This window comes from Rosa chinensis, chromosome 7, assembly GCF_002994745.2.
Source record: "Rosa chinensis cultivar Old Blush chromosome 7, RchiOBHm-V2, whole genome shotgun sequence".
NCBI classification, from domain to species: Eukaryota; Viridiplantae; Streptophyta; class Magnoliopsida; order Rosales; family Rosaceae; genus Rosa; species Rosa chinensis.
Genome location: NC_037094.1, coordinates 903,367 through 923,491, shown reverse-complemented (window position 1 = coordinate 923,491; position 20,125 = coordinate 903,367). Strand labels below are relative to the sequence as shown.

Below are 20,125 nucleotides of genomic sequence, written 5' to 3'. Positions count from 1 at the left end.
TAGTTAAGCATAAGCTAGTTGATTCTTCCCCTTTTTTTAATTTTTTTTTTTTTTAATATGAGCTTGTGTTTACAAAGCAATTTGTTTGGACGCTCTATTGCTCTCTAACTTCTGCATGTGAATTCTTCAATAAATCTATTTAAGAAAGGGATTTTTGTGTCTTTGTTCTTCTTAGATGATCATAAGCAGAAGCATTAGCTACTATTGGCAGCTTTCTTCTTCCCTTGGGATTGTAATTAACTGATCGGCTTCAAGTCTTTATGCACCTTTCCTTTTTGTCTAAGCTGCGGCATGTCTACACGACCAGGCATTACAATCGCGCGCGAATATTTGACGGATATCGTGCATTTACTAGATATTCTTATGAAAATTTATGTACTAAAATTGAATTCTGTGATGACTCAGGTACTATTCGCATATTTTACATTTGTCTAATTTACGAGAAAAAGAACACTAAGTCTCCACCTAAACTTGTCGAGCAGATTTTATACCTAATTTGGCCCTAATTAAGTTGTATTTTAGTTGCCTCTTTGACCAAAGAAAAAAAACGAGATACGTTAGTTGCCTCTTGAGTCTTGACGATGCAACATAGCTTTGATATGGAACACTTGCTACAGATAGAGTGGCCAGCTGGCTACAGAAGTTGCCTCTTTGATGAGGCAACTGCCAAAGAAAAAAAACGAGTTAAGTGTACATAGTTGCCTCTTGACGATGCAATGTAGCCTTGTTATGGGACACTGGCTACAGATAGAGTGGCACTGCCTACAGAAGCTGCACCCTAAATCAAGTCAAGAATGATTTTGAAATTTCATGATGTAAATATGTGAGAATATGAATGACGTCTTCTATTGTTCTCATCGTAGACAGCCATCTCTTTGTGGAAAAATGAGAGTACGTCGAAAATTCAAAGCTGGCATGGGTCTCTACATCCTTTTTCATATCTTGACCGAGAAAATTGCTGATCGAGATGGTACGTTTTTCTGGAAAAGTTCCATGAACGTAAACTATGCTCCTAGTCCCTGCCAAATTAGTCACATCAGTACGTGAGAGTAGCTAGTCCTTATTAGTATTAAATGAACAAACATATGGTTGAAGATGTTGCTCGACTATGTATGGCTACCCCCAAGCCCTTCTTACTTGCATCAGAACCTAATTAATGGTGAGATTCATGCTCTTTCTGGTTGCTATAAATTAAGACTGAGGGGCAGTGCTATTTAGACAATGCACAAAGCAGTGAAACACTTGAAATATTTGTTCTCTGTGCTATCTTTTGATCATGTCTAAATGCAATTCTTCAGTTGGCAAAACCCCTTCTCTGATCTCCATCGTGTTTCTACTTGGGCAGCTCATGATGATAACCCTTCAAACAGCAGGTATATGTGTCTTAAATTTACTCATATCTTCATGTAGTTCTTTCCAGGGTTGGTTCCATTTTTGTAACTTGTAGTATATCATCATGAATCGTATAAATGGTATGTTTATTTTTTCCGAAAAATATAGATAATGACTTTATATGATCGATAAATACTAAAAGTAGTTTGGGAAAATCTTTTATATACTATTTTTCTGAAGTAGTTTGATAGTACTGTACATGTATAGTTTTCACAAGGAAAACTGACCCCCTTTCTGTGTATGACAAGTTTACTTGTTTATGGAGGGGATGAAATTAATTTGATTTTACATGCATGAAAAAAATGATCAATTAATTACTTTGTATGTCAGATGCCCAAATTGGTGTATGCTATGGAATGCTTGGCAACCTACCACCTCAAAGAGATGTTGTTGCTCTTTACAAACAATACAACATTCGAAGGATGCGACTCTATGATCCAAACCAAGCCGCTCTCGCTGCCCTGAGGGGCTCTAACATCGAGCTCATTCTCGGCGTCCCAAACGACAACCTTCAAACCATTGCCTCAAGCCAGGCCAATGCAAATTCATGGGTTCAAAACAATGTCCGAAACTACGGCGATGTAAGATTCAAGTACATTGCTGTCGGAAACGAAGTCCAGCCAGGAGAATCATCTGCACAGTTTCTAGTCCCGGCCATGCGAAACATTCAAACCGCAATTTCCAATGCTGGTCTTGGCAACCAAATCAAAGTTTCCACAGCCATCGACACCAGAGGACTCGGAGTATCGTACCCTCCCTCAAAAGGTTCCTTCAAGTCTGAAAATAGAGCGCTGCTTGATCCCATTATTCGCTTCTTAGTGGAGAATAGATCTCCATTGCTGGTTAACCTGTACCCGTATTTTAGTTACAAGGACAACACCGGTGCCATTCGTCTCGATTATGCTCTCTTCACAGCTCCATCGGTTGTTGTACAAGATGGCCAACTTGGTTATCGTAATCTTTTCGATGCCATTTTGGACGCTGTGTATTCTGCTCTTGAGAAGGCCGGTGGAGGGTCTTTGGAAATTGTTGTATCGGAGAGCGGCTGGCCAACGGCCGGTGGAACAGCAACTACTGTTGACAATGCAAGGACTTACAACTCAAACTTGATTCAACATGTCAAGGGTGGGACTCCGAAAAAGCCCGGGAGGCCCATAGAAACTTACATATTTGCCATGTTCGATGAGGATAGGAAAAATCCAGAGCTTGAGAAACATTGGGGGCTGTTTTCCCCGAACAAACAACCAAAATACCCTATCAATTTCAATTGATCTAATAGCTAGTTAAGTCTCTCGTGGCAATAAGGGCAATTGTGGTTTGCAGTATCTGACCACTAAATAAAAGACTACATGTGCTGATGTGCAGTCAGAATTATGTATGTGCCCAAACAATGCCCTCAGGTAGAGCAATCACTAAATAAGATTATTTCCAATTCATGATGGGGATATATTGAATGTTTTTTTAATATATAAGAGAATTCCAACAATGTTTAACACCTTATGACCAAATGAAAAAATGTTCAATTCATATTCAAGAACAAGTAGGCTTCTCATAAATAAACATGATTCAATACAAAGTCCGGTTCCTAATCAAAGTTTTATATACATGATTTACATGGTAAAACTCTGGTGGTTTAGTTTCCAGACAAACCAGAGAAGAGCTCAAATTTCCTTACAGGATGATAATAGGAAGCTGATGAATAACGGAGAAAACTGGATCCCATTTAACCTCCAACTTTCTAATGGAAACTCTACCACCTTAAGAGGAAGATATCTCATAGCAAATGTCATCACAAAGCTCCTTCAGATAGCAACATGCCATGGGATGCAAGTGGCTAGGAAACTAAACCATTCAATTCAATTTCAATCATTCATATGTCAGTGATGCTGATCCAATCCCAGTCTACCTACATTGACTATTTCTCCTTCGTTGATGAGATGTACATCATGACGTAATTTTGTTTTTCTTTTACCCCTCTGGTTTTGTTAGTTTCTTGCCCTCTGTTTTTTTTTAGTTTCGTATTCATTTTATTCTTTCGGGTTTTGTTTTCCCATTTGGTTGCCTATAATAGCGAGTCTAGGAATTCTTTGCTTTGTATCCATTCAGCAGTTCTCTTGTCGCGTACCATTTTGTACAGTGCATACATCAAATGAAATTGAGTCCTAGAGCTCTTGACCTTCCCCTGTTCAGCTCCAGTTTTTGTTTTTGTTTCCGGTAAATTCTTATTTTATTCTAACGATAGAGATCATTTTATTTTTGGGTTCTGACGCTGGCCATGGACAGAAATTAGTCCTGCAACTTAGATCGGAGATTTGGCATGGTATAAATAGTTAATGTACCATTGTTGTTGATGCAGCACGTCAATTAATTATGGGGCACATGAAAGCACCTAGCAAATTAGCCTCAGGCTGTATGTCTAATTCTTTAACAGAGCTTCGGGTCTTGAAGAATTTTGGATTAAATTGTCGTTCTCGACGGGCTCCAAGAATTACTGAAGTTAATTGGCACCCTCCCATCTTGGGTTGGATTAAGATTAATACTAATGGTGCATGGCAAAGTGTTTTTTTTAGAGATTTTCATGGTTCATTCCTTGGTGCTTTTGCTTCTAACCTTGATATTCCTAGCTCTGTTGATGCGGAGGTCATGGTAGTTATTCAAGCTATTGAGCTGGCTTGGGTTAGGGAATGGAAGCATATTTGGCTTGAGGTGGATTCAACACTTGTGCTTAATTTTCTTCGAGATCCTCATCTTGTTCCATGGCGTTTACGAGTGGCATGGGGTAATTGTTTGCATCGCATATCTCAGATGAATTTCCAATCTTCTCACATTTTCAGGGAAGGTAATCAAGTGGCAGATGCTCTTGCTAATATTGGCTTATCGTTGTTTGCATTGTCTTGGTGGGACGAGTCTCCTCATTTCATTCAGGACCAATGTCAACGAGATAAGCTTGGTCTCCCTAACTTTCGTTTTCATTAATTTGTTCTTTCTCTGTGTTAGTTGTATTATTTAAATTTACTGTCATTCACATTGTTCTCCAAGGGTTTGGCTGTTGTGCCACCCTATTAGATTGTACATTATATTTATTTCAATAAATTTGGGGTGGGAGAGCACTTTGCTCTTCCCGATTCCTGTTTTAACCAAAAAAAAAAATGTAAAATCCAGAAGGGGTGAATGACTGAAATTGTTGAAGATGGTTACAATCTAATACAAGAATGCAGAGCATCACATAGGCAAAAGGAATCACAAATGAATTTTTTGTATCATTGTCCGACCAACATGAATGAATGCTTTCTTCTTTATTATGCCGCAAGATGAAGATGGTAACAACCGAAAACCGTGACTGCACTGAAAACTTCTAAACTTAAACTTTACGATCAAAACTTTGGCCTTCCCTTGTTCCCAAACATAGGTCACATTACAGCAGTCAATTTCACATATGGTTTCTTTACTTCTTCCCACAAGACCTCTTCCCTCATGAAATCAAAGAAGGAAAAAGGGATGAAACACAAGAGTTTCTCATTTCTCGTGTTCTAAAAAGTTGTGGATGTCACTCCTGCAATAGGAAGGGAAACAATTACTACAACACCAGCACCACTAGTTATGCTCTTAAAATCTTGGTCTCAACGTTCAATACATTGACAACGTTATTTGCTGATGATAATTTAATGAGCAGGAAATTTTGATAATAATTATCAATTTCATGACACTATTCCAGCATTGATTTCATAGCTTTACATTTTGAAATCAACATTTTTATTTTTCCTGAGATAACTTCTTTCACCAGATAGAGAGGATCTTACAATGGAGTCTCTGTTATCTGCGGATCTTTTTTGGTCTTAGTCTTATGAAAGCCATAAATGTAACTGCTGCAGAGAGAGAATACCTGCCCAAATCAAAATCAATGTTAAGAGGAAAAACGAGATATTGCAGCTGTCTAGTAAATTTTAGATGCTAGCTTTTTAGCATTATCGTCTCATATTACTATATGCAAGGAGAAGTCCATTGTCAATGAGGCATTTAGGATATCACATTACCATAAAACAGACAATAAGGACATGACAATCAATCACTGCCATGCTAGCAGATAAGTTACTCATGTCATGATGCAACCAGATCTGCATATTTAAATATATGACAATGCAAGGTGCAAAAGATACCATGTCAAAGTATAATTTAGATGGTCCTGAGGCATGACTGAACTCCGAATCAAGGTACTGCCATCTTTTGGAAGTGGATACGGGTTACTGGGATTGACATCTTCATGTATGTCTTCAATGTAAATAGTATCCTCAGGAAGTCCACAAGTACGAGCAATTGCAGGAACATCAACATAGAACCACTGGCCAGAGTTTGGATCATTTGGTGGAACAAATATACTAGGCTTTTCACTCCCTCGTATTACTCCAACAACTTCATCAGGAGCACGTGTAGGGGGGTGATCCTGTAAATTGCACAAATGTAGTGTTAGATTCAATTTTTGTAATTTCTACCACCGCAAAACTGCTGATATAATGAAAACAACCTCAACAACTTTAGGCTTCTTTAACCAGAACCTCCACCAAGATGCTCTTTCCTCCTCTTTGACAACGGTTGGCGTTATGTTAGAAGGTTGTTCATCATCTTGTGAAAATTCTGAAGACTTATCTTTCCAACTGCGGGGGACCCATCCTCTGTTGACCAATATTGGAGGCTGTGAACTGGAAGAAGTATATTTAATATGGTCAGCCGCTAGCACGCAAGCATTGCAATTCGTTTGGAACTTGGAAGTCATCATGATGAATAAAAGTTCCAGAAGAAATATTATGGATCCTTGAAGTTTTCTATATAATGTTTAAACTTACAACCCTAAACTTTCTGATACAGAAAACATGTTTGCTTCCCAGCAAGGAGCTAATTTAAATTTTACAAGGACTGATTTTGGCATTGATGCACCAGTGTTTAAAAGATGCAGAGACATTACTCAAATTCTTTGGTATACAACATTGTTACCTCCCTTTGACTTGACACAGTTATTTCAATGTAAAATATGGGATCAACAGCAGGGAAATTGTAACAGAAATAGGGATAACTCATTAATGGCTCGATGTGTACCCTATTAAGAACTCAAGTCCCTTAACGCAGTTGAAGAGAGATAAAAAAATAACATGATATGTAGCAGATATATTAACCATGGTATGCTAATTTATGGAACTCCAATTTCATTTACCTCTCAGCTTTGTCAGAAATTGGCAAAAGGGGTGTAATGACATAGTAGCCATTTTCAGTTACTCCTGATATGCTTCTTGAACGAGGGCCCACATAGATTGACCTGCTCTCATCAAAATGTCCCTTGCATAACACTCTTCTAAACTCCAAATTATCCAATTCTTCACTTGATGGAGAAACACTGTTGAATTTCAAAGGTTCCATCTCCAACCTTTTCCGTCTATAGTCTAGCATTTTTATCTGTAGTACAGAAACTCGTTAAAAAGGGCCATGTTCATGCAGCGCGCACAATTAAGTACACATTTGAATCAATTTTCAAGAGTGTTTCAAGTCATTCTAATACTCTAACCTTTTCTGTCTATAGTCTAGCATGTTTATCTGTAATACAGAAACTCATTAAAAGGGACCATGTTTATTGTAAAGCAGATTATTAAGTACATTGAATCAATTAGAGAGAGTTTCAAGTCATTTCTTATACTCTAAGTCTCTAACCATAAAAATGCTCAACCGCTGCAAAATTACTAAAGCCTAACCTTGAATTTCCGAAGCAATGAAATATAGGAAGAAAAAAAAAACACAATACCTTTTCTTGCCTTCTGACAATCTGCCAAGTTCCAAGGCCAAAAGTAATAGCTCCAGGAAGAAACAGCAGCCATTTCGACCATCTAGACCTTTCCCTCTCTAAACAAAAACAAGCCCACAAAGGCAAAAACAATTAAAAAAAAAAAAAAAGCTTCAATCTTTGGGCAAAAGAAAACAGACCCAGAATCAGGAAGAAGAAAAGGACCCACCTGAAGCTTGGGACGAGACTGTTGATTGGGACTCGGCAACTGAGGAAGCTGCAGAAGTAGAGGAGCTGAACAAGGAAGAAGACTGAAATGAACCCAAATGATTGGGAATGGAAGAGAGGGACCCACTATTACTATTACAAGTATAGAGCTTGGTTATGGTTTTGGCAATGGAGGTTTTTGTTGTTGCCATGTTGATGATGAATCTCACATTTGGTTTTTGTGTTTCTAGCTCCGATCAGGGTTTTAGCAGTAAATTGCTGTGACTTTTGTGGGCTTCAAATGGGTCCAAACTTCAAGCCCAATGATTACTGTAATGGCCCAACTCTAAGGTCCAAACTAGGGTTCCCAAACCCCCTCCCTCTCTATATAAACCTCTGCTGCTCTCTGGCCTCTCTCCTTCAATATTTCATCTCCTGCATCTCTTGCTCCCTTTGGTCTTGGTTTCGTCTTCAGTTTTTTTCTTTTGGATTTTGGAATTTGGTTTTGGTTTTGATGTTGGTAGGCAAAACAAAAGGAAGGCAATCAGTTTTGAATTTGAGGACCTGAAATCCAATCAGCTACTCGAGCCTATTGATTGCCGATAGTTATGAACATCTATGCTTGCAGCTGTCGCTTTACCTTGCGACTTTTGCATTCAAAAGTTCGTAAATTTACGTTTTTTATTTTGATAATTCTGGAACTCGGGGTTCCAATTTCAAAGCTGAAGTCTTTTCATTATTATTTTTTTTTTTTGGTTAAAGAAAAGCTTTTGGTGTCTGATTCAAAATCACACAATGTTCTTCTGAATCGTGAAGAACCAAGAACTATAATAGATTTGGTCGCGGCATTAAGATAGTACATAATCCGTAATGGAAAGAACATAATACATAAAGGTTTCGGAATTGATTCAAATCGACTCCGAAATTGAGCAGACTACACAGAGGACTGATTAAAATAGTTAACTAGCTACAGACTAAAATGCTGCTGCTGCTGAAATGATTAGGGCCATGAAGAAGGCAGCAAATCCAGAACCACTGAAATGAGAAGGTGAATGAGCTGCATTTTTCGTAGGAGAACCTGATACAAGGAGGAAAACATTCAGTGAAATTTGATCGAAATTCATATATAGTAAGGACACTGATCCAACTAAAGTACAAGTGCTAAAGTGTAAGTGCAGGAGTGAACTGAGGGTGTGGTATCAAATATTTAAAAGTTGAATACTGCAAATACTATGATTAATCCAAAACACACAGCTTAGCTGATCTGTAAAGAACTTACTAGAGTTCGAAGCTGATGGAGTTTCTGGTGATTTGGGTGGTGATGTTGAATCTGCATCAGTGATAACAAAGAAAACTAACTAGTAAGATAAAATAAAAAAACCATACATATGGCTTGTAATTATCACTAAATGTAGGGAGTCCTCTGTTCTTCACAATTACAAAGAAGCTGACTTTATTTGAATCATAAGTGTTGCACATAACCGAATTAGTCCCACATCCCTAACAAACAAGCCTTCCTATATTCTCTATGCTTGAGGCTGCTTAAATTGACATGTAATATACATTGATCATGTCACAAATAAAATGACATATTATCAGGATCAGTGTGCCTAGAACCTAGATTTGTACTCTATATAAAAGACTCATAATTTCCATGAATTTCATTACAATTAGCACATAAATGAAAAAAGAAAAAAGCAAATAGGTACCTTTTTTGCAGATAGAAATGTCAGCATTGGCTCCACAAGCCTTGGGAAGCTTCAAGGCCTCATCCTGAGTAACGTTAAGCTTCTTCAACATATCAACATTGTTAAACAGTCCACACAGGCATTTCTTGTCGTCGGAAACCATCTGCTTCAACGGCAAGCAGCACGAGACCGGCACCTTCTCCGGTGCATGCAAATAAGGTTGGCACGGGATCAGTTTCTTCACGCATGGCATTGAATCACTTGGATCACCATCACCGCCACCATGGACCAGCCCTGCTAGTCCGCCTCCGGAAAACTCGGCCGCAGAGCCCACAAGGCCCACTAAACCTAACACCATCAGAAACAGACACTTTGAAGCCATGGTTATAGTTAGTCTTGACTTCAAGAAGAGAAGAGGAGCATGCAAGTGAACAATGAGAGGGTTTGAGTTTGGTGTTTCTCTGATGTTATCTAATGAATTTATATATGAAGGATGAAGGATGTTGTTGCTGTGATAACTGCCGTTTATGGAGAGTTGGTTTTTTTTCGTGACGAGGTGGTTAGTTTTGGTAATGGAGTAGGTTTTGGAGGCAAATCCAAAACGTGGAACCGTTTTCCGGCGGTTAGAGATTTTTTAGTCCACAGAATATCTTTTTACTCATTTTGTTTCGTACGTGGAAGTTATGAGCTCGGAGGTTATCATCATCTGGGTTAGTTTACTTTCTATTTTCCAACGAGTAAATAGGTATAAAATTTATAGCCTTTTTTTTTTTGAGAATCTCAGAAAGTTTTCTTTGAGTGTACTGAGATGAAAAGGAATGTGAGATGCGTATAGAATTCGCAGTGGTTTTTCTTGCAGGAAAAGAGAGTATGAAACGTTTGTCACCATAGCATGATATCACGGTATACAACCCTATTGAAATGTAAATTTGTTCTTACCCATCTTCTTTGGATCCTTTTCACGTACTACACTACAGGATGATGAACGCAATTGGTAACGTAGGGTTTCTCGATTGCTCTGTTTGTTGATGATAGCCCTTCAGAATTTGGAAGTATACTCTGTTCAAACATTTGAAAGCTTGCATCTTTAAATGAATGGTGAACCAGATCTTGCACTTTTCATGATTCGCTAACAAGGGTTTATCTGCTGTCTCTTTAAAGCATCATTTACTTTAGAGCAAAGTGATAATTTTCATTAAGCCATGTAGTTACATCAAAATTAGGCTTCAGCATACAAGTTACATAAAAAATGGAGCAGCCTCAACAGAGAGCTTAGTAAAAAAATGTGAAAGATCAAAAGAATACATCAAATTAACTTGTAAAACTAGATGGGATAGTACAAGCTATCAGAAACCCTTCCAGGCATCAAGCGAAGTGATTGAAACTGGATCATTTATAGTCGATTGTCATCTCTTCCCTGCCATGGTCTGTAGCATCATGCAGAAAGGTCGAACGAACTGGCAGCGAGAATTTGCTTCGACTTTCCAATTGGACTGAACATTTCCAAAGAAAGTGACATACATCATTAAGTCTTTCAATTTCATATTCTCCCGAGGGGAGACTCATGGGCATGATCATCTACCAACCAGAGACCATAATCGTGGAAGCGCCTGATCTTCTTCTCAAAACCTAAAATATAATTGTTGTGGATTATAACATGCATCCCATTAGTTTCCTTTACCCATGTTTTGTTCTTGAAGTATAATCCTCCAGTTGGGAATGCTGCTTGCGACAGCAAGTAGAGATCCGCCTACAGAATATCATAAACATAATCATGCAACAGATCCAAACTTCTGATATGCTATTATAAACTTTCTAAGATTAATCCACCTGTGAGCATTGTTAGCATAGATGGGAGACTGTCAAGCAAAAGGATCAAAGGAAATATACCTGTGCAGCATTTTTGTCTAATGCCCAGTTAAAAGCAGGTTGATCATTTGCTTTCTTTGCCCTGGACCAGGGCTCCTGCTGCATTTCCTCTATCCACTTCTTCATAATTAATTTTGCACCGCTTGTAGGACGTAAGAAGATCATACAGCTGCATATGTAAGTGCGTCCTTTCTTACCTGGAGGTGGCAAATCATGAGAATGGTTCAGAGGTTTGACCTGGTTACCCAAATACAAGAAATTACTTTTAGATATAAACCAAAATAAAGGGCAGGCATTGCTGAAGTATAGACACGACCTTCTGAGCTCCGATCTAATAGACTCGTAAGGAATTGTTAAAGCAAGATTGCTACTTACTGGAGTCATATCATCTGTGAAGTACACATCATGATTCCCTACCAAATAAGGAAAGGGATCAGCCAACCACACCATATCAACGTCATTGTACATCACACTGTACCCAAGCTCCAAAATGTTTAAGAGGTGGCGTGGCCTTCTGGAAGTAAAGTTGAAGAATCCCTAAACCAAGAAGCCAGTCAAGATTACTTTTCAAAGACAATGGAGTCGACAATTCGTGAGGATAAAAATTGATACAGATTCACGCAGGATACCAAAATAACAAGCAACGTAACAAAATTCACTTTGCAACTCAAATAATTGAAGGAGAAAACAAACAACAGGCCAAACATCTCCTCAAAACCTAAACCAAGTCAGATTTTTTTTATTTTTTATTTTTTCAAATTTTGTAACACATCTGAAAAAGAAGGAAAGCTAGCAGAACAAAACACACTAACATTCCAACAAAATGCTGTGGCATCAGGAAATGCCATCAGTTGATTACTATTATTACACTGATCTTGCACTAGCCCTATATACCACAGCTTAAAATCTACTAACCATTTTGGAACTGACATATGACCTACATAATGTTCATCATACAGAGCTGCAAACACATAACCTATTCATAAGCATCATAATATCACAACAAGCTCAAAACAACAAAATAGTTAAACCAAATGGAGATATAAGATCAAGAACAATACCTGAGAACCAAACTTATGGGCAGCCTGAGCATCAAGAGCCGGCGGAATAAGCACGGCGTGGCCTGGCCACCTCTCATTGACCTTATAAAGCGTCCCATAGTCCTCAGCAATCACAAGCACCTTGTCCTGGTGCTTCTGCCTCGCAATGCTAATCAACCAGTTGTTCAAAAACGGCAAGTAAGGCTCACTCACCGCACAAACAATCAAGGTCCCATTTTGGGCCACAAAGGCCGCAGCTTGGGCCAATGTGTAACTCCTCCATTTGAGTGAGGACCTGTTAGTGATCGAGAACAAACCCTCTTGCATACTCGTCCATGGCAGAAACACACCCAGGATTATTAGAAGGCCGAGAAGGACTAAAAGGGTTATGGGGCTGAAAGATGAGAAGGGTTTTCTGGGATTTGAGGAAGGTGGGGACAGTGGGTGTGGATCTGAGAGTGGGTTGTGGAGTGGGCGCTGGTGCAAGAACGCCGACATTGATTTAGGGTTTGTTTTGAAGGGATGGAACTTAAATTGAGCTAAATTGATCGGTGCGATTTGTAGAGGGGGTTGAAATTTGAGATGGGTGATTGGGGAATTGTTGAAATTCGAAGGAAAAAGGGTCAAGATCGGAGCTTTTATATTTGTATTGTGGCAGCGAATCAGATCAGGGGATGGAGGATCCGAATATGGATTGACCCGACTAGGGGTCCGAACCAGTCTCGCGTTGGCGGGTTACGGAAAGCATATATCACATTCCTTTTTTCTTTTTCTTTTTTCGTTCAAGTAATTCATGTTTGATGTTGGGGAAATGTAGAAGGTATGATGTTGGATTTGTGAGATCTAATCTTTTTGTTGTGGATTTGACCAGAAAGAAACACAAAAATAGTAACTTGTTATGTGCATAAATTGCATTTTTCAGAGAATGATAACAATTTATAAATTTGAGCAATGATTGTTCTTCTTATTTTAGAAAAAATAAACGATATTTGAAAACATAGAGCGTACAATGGTACATGTGTATATTTTATAAATGTTGGAGAAAATTAAATATAACTTCAAACCTTGATTGTTGTTGAAACCTTCCTTTAAATTGTTATCGTGGACTATTTCTGTTAGTTAGTGTTTTCCATAATAGGTAATGAATAGATTTAATTTAGATTCACCGCGTTGATTTTAATTTTATGACACATGTTTTAATACTAGAAAAACAAACTAAAATCACTCTTGACAACGTGTATTAATATAGAAAAGATAAATAGAGAGAGTTATTTTAACATTATCTGTTTTAACATTAACAGTGAGTTAATTTTTCTTTTTCTTTTAAATAATAAAATAGAGCCTTTATTCATGCCTTGAAGTTGTCATTTTAAATTTTTTTTTTTTTTTAAATAGCTGATTTTGTCAACACATGTTAAATTACCAATAAATACATAAGAGAAGAGGAAAAAAAATTATTTTACCTCTACAAAAAGTACTACTACTTCAACTTCCTTTGAATTTTGTTTATGGTTTGTTCTCGGTTAAGGAATTAATGCTCTGAACTTACTATGACATGATCATGCCCTTTTGGTGCATTGTATCTCACACAATGCTCAACCCACTTGAATCACCCTTGAGGAGAATTCTCCTTACTTGAATCACCTTCGAGGAGATTCCTCCTCACTTAGATCCTTTCTCGAGGAGATTTCTCCTCACTTGAATCTCCCTCAAAGAGATCTCTCCTCACTTGAATCACTTTGAAATAGATGTCTCCTCATTTGAATCTCCCTTGACGAGATCCCTCCTCACTAGAATCCTTCTTTAAGAATCAAATATCCCTCCTCAGTTAAACTATCATCAAGGAGATTTCTTCTCACGGAGTATCTTCTTAAAATCGTTCCCAAAAATGTCCATCGATCCCCACATCCTGCTGTATTTTCTTTGCATGTATGTATGGTGTTTACTTCTTTGATCATGTACCGAGTAAGAGTTCGAATTTCGCCTGCCATTGCAGCATCCGCTGCTCATTAGCTTGAGGGTTTTTCAAGTGCATACTGCAATCCATGGATGCTTTTTTTTTTTTGGTTTAACCCTTGTAAGAACGAGGTTATTTATTGAAGAAGATAAAAAGGAGAGGGGTACAAACACCAAAACCTCTCATACAAAAAGTGAAACCCAAACTATCGAAAATGAAAATTAGGAAGTCCAGACCTATCTCTATTATAAAGTGAATGAACAAAATCCGGGGGCGTGTCCCACCAAGTCATACCAGAAGATGATGTGCCAAAACCTGCAAGGGCATCGACTACTTGATTTCCTTCCCGTAAATATGTGAGGAGCGAAAGTGCATCATTGAAATCCGGTGCAGACAATTTTTCCACTGCACACGAAGCTGCCAAGGAGCTAACATGGGAGAACGAAGAAGGTCTAGCACAATTTGAGAATCCACCTCTAACCAAACATAATTCCAATCTCTCACCCAAGCAAGCTCAATTGCCTTAATAACCGTCATTACCTCTGCTGCAACTAAGCTAGGAATATCAAGAGAAGAAGAGAAGGCTCCAAGAAAACACCCTTGATCATTCCTGAAAACACCACCATAGCCTCCCACACCTAAACCTCTTCTCCAAGCCCCATCAGTGTTAACCTTAACCCATCCAAAAGGAGGAGGGCGCCAAATAACCTCAAAAACTCTAGGAGCACTGCGAGGATTACAACTAGCCCCAAAACACTTCAAACACTCAAAGATCAAGAATTGAGTTATGCATTACTCCAGTAACAAGGCGACTAGAAGCTTGAATATGCCCAACAATCATCCCAGACACATTAGTTGCATGTACCACTACACCGTCAAATCTGACCTTGTTTCTAGAATTCCATATGAACCATAGAGCAATAGCAATCCATGGATACTTACAGTTGAGTATATTTCGAAAATAGAAGTAAGTTAAATAAAATGTACCGTACGTATAACTATGATTTCTGATCGACAATGAGTAGCTATACATAGAACCTCAGGGATGGCATCTTTACGCAAACAGTTATGAGCTCAATTTAGTAATTGAGCAATTGCAGTTGGTATACACGACCTATTCATCAATACATAAATTTGGCATGATCTATTGATTTTATTGAACGAGAGATATTGTGAGAAAATTAGGGAGGTATAGATAACATATTGGTTATTTATAAAAGTAAATTAGAGGTCTAATAAGTAAGCAGGAGTCTAAATGTCAATTTTAAAGATATGAATATATAGAAACTCCCATAATAAAATAAGTGCGCAGTATATGAGTGAGAAGAGTGAATGAACATGTTGGTAAACCCAAATATTTTCCCTAGTTAACATTCATGATTGAATGACGATGGTCTTGAATGTTTTGGGAATGAAGTATAGTGGTTGCATCTATGCAATGTAATAAGCTAATTAGTCACCAGTGGGATGCTAATTAATTAATATATATCCCAACTAATGAGCTTGATCGACTAGAGCATTAAGATAAGCTAGGCAACTTACTCCCGATATTGGCACGGCTCAATCAAACCATCACCGGTCATTGATCGGTACAACGGTGAGGTTGAACCGTGCCAACACCAAGAATATATATACACAATGACGCCATGAAGACAGCGGCTAAATTTAATTGGAATCTTAAGTTAACGACTCATTCCCTCTGCTTGAGATATATATGTCATGAGCTTCATTACAGAATCCATGCATGTCTCCCTCTTAAGAGTCGAAACTGGAGAAAACAAGGAAATTTTGCATTGGAAGATCAAAAGCATTCTCCAAGAAAGCCGGTATCTCTCATTCTCGATCTCCTGGGGGCCGGCGAAAGGTGTAAAAATATTATTAATAAATCACAGCTAGGCGGTTGATTTGATTTAAGAAGCTCTTGCATATCTGTACAGCCACTTATACCCTCATTATTTACAAGAACTAACTTTGGAGCTATTGCAATGTTCTCAGTTTGAGAGGCCAAAGATTTTAACCTTTTCGGACATCCCCAAAGTTTGGGAGCCATTGCCAACAAATTCAGGTGTTGTCAACAGGCATATTAGTTGCTCAATAGTTTTGTCTTTTGATTTCCAATTTTCATTACCGTTCTAAGAAATTCCACCAGAGAAAAAGCTAAGAGACAACCTTCATAGTACACACCAATTGCATCAAACAAGAGTCTATACAGGTTCTTAATTAAACCAGAAGAAGACCACTCATGACAGCAAGTTACTCTATCGAATTGTCATAATTTTTACCATCCGACCACAATCTGGAAACAGCTAGCCAACTTTGCACTATGTGGAGAAAACGAAAATACATTAACAATAAAATAACAAGTTTCTAATTTTTGCATCATTAGAGGCATTTTTACCTATTCTGAGGTGAAAACCAACTAACTTATTCTATAAAGCTTTGATATTCAACTAGTCCCAAAAGTTTAGCTAGGTTGTAACTTGTAAGACAACAAACCAACAACGTATATTAGGTTAACAAAATGCATGAATCACAATCTAACGTATTATAGTTAACAAGTTGAAAAGTATTATGGTTGAGAAGAGTAGTAATCATGTCTTATGCCAAATCGTAAACCCTAATATTGAGTTACGGTTCTCTCTATATCATCATAACTTCATAAGCCTATGTATTTTTGATTTATCACGTAGATTTCATTTTACGTGTTTGCTGTCTCATGTCAAAAGATTTGAAAGAAAAATGTCATTATCAACTTGCTTATATTAGACTAAACACTATTATAACAAATGATGATGAACTTGAGTTAGTGACTTTGATTGGGAGATCAAATGTGAACAAGTGGGCAGGATTAGGAGACATGTCTAGTTTCGTCTCTTATGTACAAATGAAACAAAAATAAAATGTCTTTCGTGATTATCAAAGCTGAATTACTGAAAGCCCGAGAAGAGTGATGGAGAGACAGGCCTACTACAATGTCCTTTTCCATAAGTCTTGCCGTCTGATATCTCTAACTCTCCAGCTTCCTTAACTTTGTCCTCAATCACTCACAACATTCCAATACCTCATATTACTTTTATTTTAACCGTCACCTTTTGTCCACATTCTACATTGGCTTCTCCTTCTTTTATACCATATCCTATCTCACTACTAGGTCTCATAAACTTCTTCATGGCTTAGCCAAAAGAAGGAGCAAAGAGTGCTCGCCGAGCGGAGCTTAGCTAAACATCATGGCAATGGCAATGGCAAAGGCAAAGGCAAAGGCAGCGCGGAATGACGCAAACAGAAGCCTTGAGAGTTTATTGGACATGGACAAAATAGTGGCTGCAAAGATTTCTGTTCCACTTCAGTTGTCGAAGATGATTCCGGGCCAAGGCCTTGAATTCAACAACCTTTCCTACAGTGTAATTAAGAAGATAAAGAAAGATGGGGTTTGGATCAAGAAGGAAGCTTATCTTCTTAATGACATATCTGGTCAGGCCGTGAAAGGTGAGGTTATGGCCATTTTGGGACCTAGTGGTGCTGGAAAATCCACATTTCTCGATGCCTTGGCAGGAAGGATTGCTCAAGGAAGTCTTGAAGGCTCTGTAAGAGTCGATGGAAAAACGGTTAGTACATTTCTCATACTAGTAGTATCATCCATCTCCTATATCTCTCTGGAAACAATAAAACAAAGATTACATATTACTTGATATTGTTTGTAGGTTACTACAAGCTACATGAAGATGGTTTCCTCTTACGTGATGCAAGATGACCAACTGTTCCCGATGTTAACTGTGTTTGAGACTTTCATGTTTGCAGCTGAGGTTAGGCTTCCTCCTTCTCTTTCCAAGCATGAGAAGAGAAAGAGAGTCTATGAGCTCATTGACCAGCTCGGCTTGCAAGTAATATTTCTTGCTATTTCTCATTCATCTTCATGAATTACAACAAAAATCTTACTTGTATGGTCAAGGAGGTATATAGTGAATGATTATGAGGTTATATATGCAGACTGCAACACATACATATATTGGTGATGAGGGGAGGAGAGGAGTCTCGGGAGGAGAAAGACGGAGGGTCTCAATTGGAATTGACATCATCCACAAACCTTCTTTGCTGTTTCTTGATGAACCAACTTCTGGTCTTGACTCTACGAGTGCTTATAGTGTTGTGGAAAAGGTGAAGGAAATAGCTCGAGGTGGTAGCATTGTGCTCATGACCATCCATCAACCTTCGTATCGTATTCAAAATCTCTTGGACCGCATGACAATCCTAGCAAGGTAGAATTCATCAAGACCGTGCCCTATTTTACAGTACAATACCATGTGTATAGGTATAGTGTGCATAGACTTATATTTCACATGCGCGCATGATGCTTATATAATGTAATGTGGTTGCAGAGGAAAGCTGATATATTTGGGAAGTCCACATGGTCTGTCTGCCCACCTTTCTGGATTTGGAAGGCCAGTTCCTGATAGAGAAAACAACCTCGAGTATCTCTTGGATGTGATCAAAGAATATGATGAGTCTAATGTGGGACTAGAACCACTTGTTGTCTACCTCCGTGATGGAATCAAACCCGATCAGGTGTCAAGTACCCCTACTCCAAAAAGACTAAAGACACCACGAAGTTCTTATAAAAACACCCCTTCGTCCAAGCACATCAGCCTCAGGAGCAAACAATTTTCCCGTAGAAACTCGACACCTGGACCAGATTCTCGCCCATCTGATGATTATGATGATGAGGAGGACGATGAGTTTGAGGAGGATGATGAGTTTGACAACTCCCTGGAAAGGAAATCAATTCATACACCAATGCAGCACTTTGCAAGTGGTATCTATAACCCTCGTCTAGCTTCACATTTCTACAAAGACTTCTCAGTGTGGATATACCATGGTGTCAAAGGAACTCCTCGCCGCCCACCATCATGGACTCCTGCTAGAACTCCGGGAAGGACCCCCGGAAAGACACCAGTAATCTCAGTGTCAGGTATAAGAAGTGCTGTTTCAAGCCAATATGCAACACCTCGGCACTACCCTCCTATGCCTAGTAGTACTAAAGCCCCTGTTGTCTACAGCCCTTCCAATTATGACTCTTCATATGGACCATCATTTGAAGAGTTCGAGATGGAAGAAGATGAGCTTGATGAGATAGAGCTTGGGCCTAAGTTTGCAAACCCGTGGCTTCGTGAGGTTGCAGTCCTCTCATGGCGTACAACACTCAATGTGGTTCGTACCCCTGAACTCTTCCTCTCACGAGAGATTGTGTTGGCTGTCATGGCACTCGTTCTATCTTCCCTTTTCAGTAACCTACATGCAGAGTCCTTCAAAAATGTAAACAGGCTTCTAAACTTCTACATCTTTGCTGTTTGCCTGATCTTCTTTTCCTCCAATGATGCTGTCCCGACTTTCATCCAAGAAAGGTTCATTTTCATCAGGGAAACTTCTCATAATGCTTACCGTGCTTCTTCCTACGTCATCTCTTCCCTCATTGTTTACCTCCCGTTTTTCGCCATTCAAGCTCTCACATTTGCTGCCATAACCAAACTCATGCTTAAGCTCAGAAGCAGTCTTTTCTATTTTTGGATAATCTTGTATGCCTCACTTATAACCACCAATGCTTATGTCATGCTTGTGAGTGCCCTGGTTCCTAGTTACATCACTGGATATGCTGTTGTGATAGCCACCACAGCTCTCTTCTTTCTCACTTGCGGCTTTTTCTTGAAACGTACTCAGATCCCAAATTACTGGGTTTGGGTGCACTACATCTCCGCAATTAAGTACCCATTTGAGGCAATGCTAACAAATGAATTCCAAGGAATACGTTGCTACTCTGGCAATCTAGCCGATCTTTCACCTGGGCCTTTAGGAAATGTGAAGTTGAGTAAAGTGCACAAAGACACAGAATCGCTAAGAGGTTGCCTGCTGATCGGACAAGATGTTATAGAGTCGATGGATATCAATCACGATAACATCTGGTATGATGTTGGAATCTTGCTAGCTTGGGGTGTTCTATACCGGCTCCTCTTCTACATGGTCCTCAGATTCTATTCCAAGAATGAGAGGAAATGATGTCTCCACCGCTCCATTTTTCTTTGCTTTGAAACTGATTCCAACCACACTCCTCATGTCGGAGAAAGCAACGTTTCAACATTTTTTTTGTTTAGAAACACTACTATAAATAAAAAATAAAAAACTTACATTCTGATTTAATAGTCAAGTTGTACTC

At 38.7% G+C, this 20,125-nt stretch overlaps 5 protein-coding genes across 5 annotated transcripts; 2 read left to right on the top strand and 3 right to left on the bottom strand.

The window, feature by feature from the left end:
* The first annotated feature begins 1,120 nt into the window (after positions 1-1,120).
* LOC112180930 (glucan endo-1,3-beta-glucosidase, basic isoform) lies at positions 1,121-2,881 on the top strand. Its single transcript, XM_024319504.2, has 2 exons — positions 1,121-1,373; positions 1,723-2,881. Exons 1-2 carry the CDS (start codon positions 1,277-1,279, stop codon positions 2,661-2,663), a joined length of 1,038 nt encoding a protein of 345 aa, XP_024175272.1. The 5' UTR covers positions 1,121-1,276; the 3' UTR covers positions 2,664-2,881.
* Positions 2,882-4,560: 1,679 nt separating this feature from the next.
* On the bottom strand, positions 4,561-7,639 carry LOC112178659 (surfeit locus protein 1). The gene is made up of 7 exons (XM_024316828.2): positions 7,389-7,639; positions 7,181-7,278; positions 6,599-6,837; positions 5,915-6,089; positions 5,550-5,833; positions 5,193-5,275; positions 4,561-4,945 (listed from the first exon to the last, which is right to left on the bottom strand). Exons 1-6 carry the CDS (start codon positions 7,576-7,578, stop codon positions 5,206-5,208), a joined length of 1,056 nt encoding a protein of 351 aa, XP_024172596.1. The 5' UTR covers positions 7,579-7,639; the 3' UTR covers positions 4,561-4,945; positions 5,193-5,205.
* A 545-nt stretch (positions 7,640-8,184) lies between these two features.
* On the bottom strand, positions 8,185-9,605 carry LOC112176214 (non-specific lipid transfer protein GPI-anchored 3). The gene is made up of 3 exons (XM_024314033.2): positions 9,076-9,605; positions 8,646-8,696; positions 8,185-8,444 (listed from the first exon to the last, which is right to left on the bottom strand). The coding sequence occupies exons 1-3, from the start codon at positions 9,434-9,436 to the stop codon at positions 8,341-8,343; spliced, it is 516 nt and encodes a 171-aa protein (XP_024169801.1). The 5' UTR covers positions 9,437-9,605; the 3' UTR covers positions 8,185-8,340.
* Positions 9,606-10,220: 615 nt separating this feature from the next.
* LOC112177164 (UDP-D-xylose:L-fucose alpha-1,3-D-xylosyltransferase MGP4) lies at positions 10,221-12,628 on the bottom strand. The gene is made up of 4 exons (XM_024315387.2): positions 11,985-12,628; positions 11,299-11,460; positions 10,945-11,160; positions 10,221-10,804 (listed from the first exon to the last, which is right to left on the bottom strand). Exons 1-4 carry the CDS (start codon positions 12,459-12,461, stop codon positions 10,595-10,597), a joined length of 1,065 nt encoding a protein of 354 aa, XP_024171155.1. The 5' UTR covers positions 12,462-12,628; the 3' UTR covers positions 10,221-10,594.
* A 4,385-nt stretch (positions 12,629-17,013) lies between these two features.
* On the top strand, positions 17,014-20,033 carry LOC112176324 (ABC transporter G family member STR). The gene is made up of 4 exons (XM_024314181.2): positions 17,014-17,525; positions 17,622-17,801; positions 17,908-18,176; positions 18,297-20,033. Exons 1-4 carry the CDS (start codon positions 17,148-17,150, stop codon positions 19,966-19,968), a joined length of 2,499 nt encoding a protein of 832 aa, XP_024169949.1. The 5' UTR covers positions 17,014-17,147; the 3' UTR covers positions 19,969-20,033.
* Positions 20,034-20,125: the final 92 nt, after the last annotated feature.